The sequence below is a fragment of the Meleagris gallopavo genome, chromosome 5, assembly GCF_905368555.1.
Source record: "Meleagris gallopavo chromosome 5, MGAL_WU_HG_1.1, whole genome shotgun sequence".
Taxonomy (NCBI): domain Eukaryota; kingdom Metazoa; phylum Chordata; class Aves; order Galliformes; family Phasianidae; genus Meleagris; species Meleagris gallopavo.
This window is the reverse complement of record NC_139408.1, coordinates 53,062,850-53,067,358: the sequence shown is the minus strand read 5'-3', so window position 1 is coordinate 53,067,358 and position 4,509 is coordinate 53,062,850. Positions and strand designations below refer to the sequence as shown.

The following is a 4,509-nucleotide window of genomic DNA, read 5'->3' as shown; positions in this document are numbered from 1 at the left end:
AGCAAAGAATGAAGCTGCCTGGAAGATTCTTGGGTATTTTCACAAAGCAAACACACCTTAAGTAACACCAGTTCCAACCCTTCTCATCCAGTCAAAAAATCAGCTGTGCGGAGCAGTGCATTCCCATCTGGTTGAATACATTCATATCTTCACTATAAAAAAAATATGACTCCATCAAATGCTGCTTTACAAGCTTGTTATAAACCAGCAATATGACAATGCAAAAAGAGTACTTATTTTCTGTTTCATTAAGAAGTAATTCCCTCAAGCATTAAGAAGCAACGTAAAATCTTTTAATATCTTGAGAAATTTCATTAAGTTCTCTGTAAAGAAAGAAAAACATAGCTTGAAATACAAAAGCTTTTAAATCATGACAGGGAATTTCACTGGGAAAGTAACAAATTATGCAAGTCACAGGCCTATATTATGCATTAAAATGTTGGCTGAGACACTAAACAACCATAAAAAGTATTTTTATAAAAACTGATTGAAGATGTATTCTTCATGAACCAGTGAGCAAACATTTACTCTTTTCAAATTAATATTAGCAACTTTAAAAAAAAAAAAAAAGCACTCCTCTGATGACTGATGCAAGTGCAAGTTTCCAAACAGAATTCATGTATTGCAGTTCTTTCCACAGAACACCTCCAAATAAAGCAGCAGCCAAGTATTGCCTGGAAGGATAAAACAAACAGAAAAACCTCTATGGAGCAGGCTCCCATTCCCAGAATTTTATTTTTTCCTGCTTTTGAGGGAACTGTTGTGAACTCTCACTCTCTTTTGCACAGAAGAAGCAATCTTCATGGACATCTTCTTTGCCAGAGAGCGTTCCACAGCTCCAGGCCTCCACAGCAACAGCTGGGCATCCTCTCCTCCTGTCAACAGCGACTCCTCTGCCAGGTTCCAGCAGAAAGAGCGAACGGTGGCAGAGTGTCCCCCTGGAAGGGTACCCACCAGGCTCAGCCCAGCAGCACTGCAGCTTATCAGGTGAACATCTCCTGTTGCCGTTCCTCCAATTAGAAAGAGTCTGTCTGCCTTTTCATGGTACATGCCTCCTACCAGGTAATTTAAGCTGCCATTTTCAATGCAGACTGAGTCTCTGGCATCCAGAATACGCAGTAACATTATTGGTTCTTCAGTATCTAACTGAGCAAGGTCCCACCAACAAAATCCCTCATCATGGGTCGTGCAGTAGATCTGTTCATAATCTTTCCCAGACCAGCCAATAAAACTTACTGATGAATCTGAATTACAGGTTGATATCAAAGCATCGTCTTCGTTGTCCTTGTTAATATCAAACACGTTAACCAAGCCGTCAGTCGACCCAGAAACGAACAAACTGGGTTTGACAGGATGAAAACAAATCTTAGTGACATCATCATTGTGACTTTCTGAGTACACTCCCAAAGGTTCCCTGACTGTGCTGGCACAGTCTGTGCTGCCTCTCGCATCCCAGAACACCAGGAATGTATCCGTTTCTACTTTTTCTGTTCCAGCACAAATCATGAAATCACTGCAATTGATATCAAAACTGATAAACACATTGGAAGGATAGCCACTAAATACCTGCGCAGCTTTCTGAGTTGCTAAACGAATATCCCAGCATTTTACTGTACCATCACTGCATGCAGAAAACACCAAGCTGTCACACACATGTGCAAATCTGACACCGCTAAGTGTCCCAGGACAGCTGCTGTACTCCCGCAGGAAGTTCAGTGTTTCTCTGTTAAAGACCCTAATTGATTTATTGGAACATGAAACTGCCACAAAGCGACTGCTTTCAGACTGAGCAGATCCAGAGATGTCTATATCCAGCAGGTAAGCAGGTTCCTCACTTAGCACAGAGCGCTTTGCTATGCGCAGGCTGGCAAACTGCTCCTCAATCTTCTCAATTGCAGACATCTCAAACACTGTTCTCGAAGCTATCAGGAATCTGTAATAAATAAAATATGAGGTTTAATGATAAAAGTCTGAAATAACATTAGCTTTAAATACATAGATATGAAAAGGTTTTCTGCACAGAGCTTATGCATGAAATCAAAGGTCAGTCATCCTGAAGTCCTGCCTACCATTTTATTTACAGAAACAGAGAACCACCCTGAGCTTCCCCCAGCAAAGAAGTTCAATCTCCTCTGATCGTAAGCACTGCATCACATAATCCCCTCAGAGGATTAAATAGGCTGCTTGTGAATGCTGTGAAAGTCGTTTAGCTACATTTACTTTATTGTTTTGTTGGTGCTGGTTTTGTTTCTCTTTTAAGTAAATATTAAGTAACATTCTCCGCAAGTGGAAGCGCAATGAAGGCACGATTCCTACCTGAGGAATAACTTCTGCTCTTAAAGTCTGCTTGCATTCACAGCCCACAAACAGTTGCATCAGTACAGCTCCAGGAGACTTCTTGGCTCAACTTCTGCATAGGCAGAGAACAAGACAAACAAATGAAGTAGAACTACAGCCTGAAAGGGACAAATGAGATACATTTTGCAGCTACTCAGGTGCTCAGTGACACACGCAAGCACCTGTTCAGCACACCACAGGCTACCTAAATAGGCATGAAGACAGCACCACAATCTGGGAGAACTAAGCACTTTCAACAGTTCTCCTAAGAACCAAGGCCTTCCCCCGAGGCTCCTAAAAAATACACAGCCCTGGCTCTTATTGCAACTGGAAAAAAAAAAAAAAAAAAGCCTTTCCTTCTGGAGCAATTTTTCTCTGGCATTATTGAATTATTCTAGAAACCCACAGTATTTCAATGATACACGTGGATATTTACATTTAAAGGAGATGTTTACCATCAAAATCAACAGGTGATTTTGGTCAGTTCATGAACTTGGATCACTTTTCAACAAATGTAGTTGGGATATAGAAAGGAAGCACAATCATCCAACGTGGATGATTTCTCTCTTAATTACAGGCTCAGTTAGACTTCAGTGATATAAAACGAATTTTGGGGGAATCACAGCAGTTCCCGTGGGGGTCAGCTCTCCTCACTCTTATGAGACTTTAGCTATGAGATATGGTTTAGTGGCTTGTGGTTGCAAGGGTAGTGGGAGGACAGTTGGACTAGATGATCTTGTAGGTCCTTTCCAACCTTGTGATTTTATGATTCTATTATGGATGTTTCAGTTAAGGCAGAGAAGGGTAAAGCAATACTCCAAAAATCGACTTACTTCCTTACGAAGTAGACCAGTGCCCAGTCCCAGAGATCATGCACATGGAAGGATTCTTTCTGGAAATATCCAAATAGAAACCAAAGAAAAATCAGGCAGGCCCAAAACGCAGGAAAATACCATCATGCTTTCCCAGCTGTCCCATCGATTTTTTTCTCTCCTAATTCCTCAGGCTGGATTTTGGGAAGGGGATAAAATGAGCGAAGTGCTGCATACTCGTTGGCTTTGGCTCATTATTTTAATGTTCCACAGGAGGCCAGCAACAAAGGAAAAGTTGCTATGACAAAACTGCATTCTGCTTGTTTTTAACGTGGTGTTGTTGGTAGTTTCAAGGCCTTGCCTTCCCTGCTCTGCTTGGTACATACAGATACACAACACACCGTGTGATAAACGAGCAAATTCTTAAAAAAACAGCTTAAGTAGATCCACTCATACAAGATTAATTCTCAAGTCACAAATAATCTAAGCTAGCCGACCTGGTAATATCCTGACAATGAGGTCCCAGGTTAATCATCTACATCAAAGCAACTTTTCAGAACACATCTACAAGGAATTTTTGCCATCAAATGCAGACATCCTGTGGAAACTCCTTTCCCCTCCAAAAAGAAGAATTTCAACATGTTTTCTGGCACTGTGTACAGCCCTACCCACCGAGCCTGCTTCTTACATACTCAAACGGGACAAGACTTCAATAGAACCAATATAAAAGCAGACAGTTGTTGAACGCTGCTTGCTCAGCTGTGTGCAAGGCTAAGGCCCAATTTTAAACAGGTTTGTTGAACTTTATTTCTGAAAAATCACCAGCTGTGAAAAGGTAGAGACTGCAAAAACACACTTCATTCAGATTTAATAATACTCTCAGGGAAGTAAAAGGAGCTCAAGATAGTGCCTCAGCTTTCACTCCCAAATGATACGGGTGGAGCTGTTTTACACTAGCAGAAAACACTTGATAGATTTTCCAGATAGATGTGTAACATGTATCATCAGGAAGGTGCAGCACTTCTATTTCCCAGCAGCAGTTAAGGAGCTGCAATCCGCATTTGATGGCAGCCGGGTTTTTGCTAAAAACTCAGTAAAATATCTTCCCCAATAAGATGGTCTTCAGGCTATTATGAAATTGTGATTGAAGGTTACATAAACAATTTGTGCTTGAGCGTCAGGGTGTAGCTGCCAGCCCTTCCTTTTCAGGAGGGGAAGTCACTGTTGTACTTTGATGGGAAAGTTTAAATGGCAGGAATAGGATCTGTGTTAAATTTATGGGACAAATAGGAAACAATGGTCTTCCAAACACAATAGAAGATCACTAAGCATTGGACCGCTGCCACCTCAAAAGCACATG

General features: G+C 41.2%; 1 protein-coding gene across 1 annotated transcript; it reads right to left on the bottom strand.

Moving 5' to 3' along the window:
- Window positions 1-271: 271 nt before the first annotated feature.
- WDR89 (WD repeat domain 89) lies at window positions 272-1,902 on the bottom strand. Its single transcript, XM_010712029.4, has one exon. The coding sequence runs from the start codon at window positions 1,900-1,902 to the stop codon at window positions 733-735; it is 1,170 nt and encodes a 389-aa protein (XP_010710331.1). The 3' UTR covers window positions 272-732.
- Between the last annotated feature and the right edge of the window lie 2,607 nt (window positions 1,903-4,509).

What these genes read in the sequence shown, in the direction of transcription:
- WDR89 (XM_010712029.4), bottom strand. Translation starts at nt 1,902, where the DNA reads ATGTCTGCAATTGAGAAGATTGAGGAGCAGTTTGCCAGCCTGCGCATA.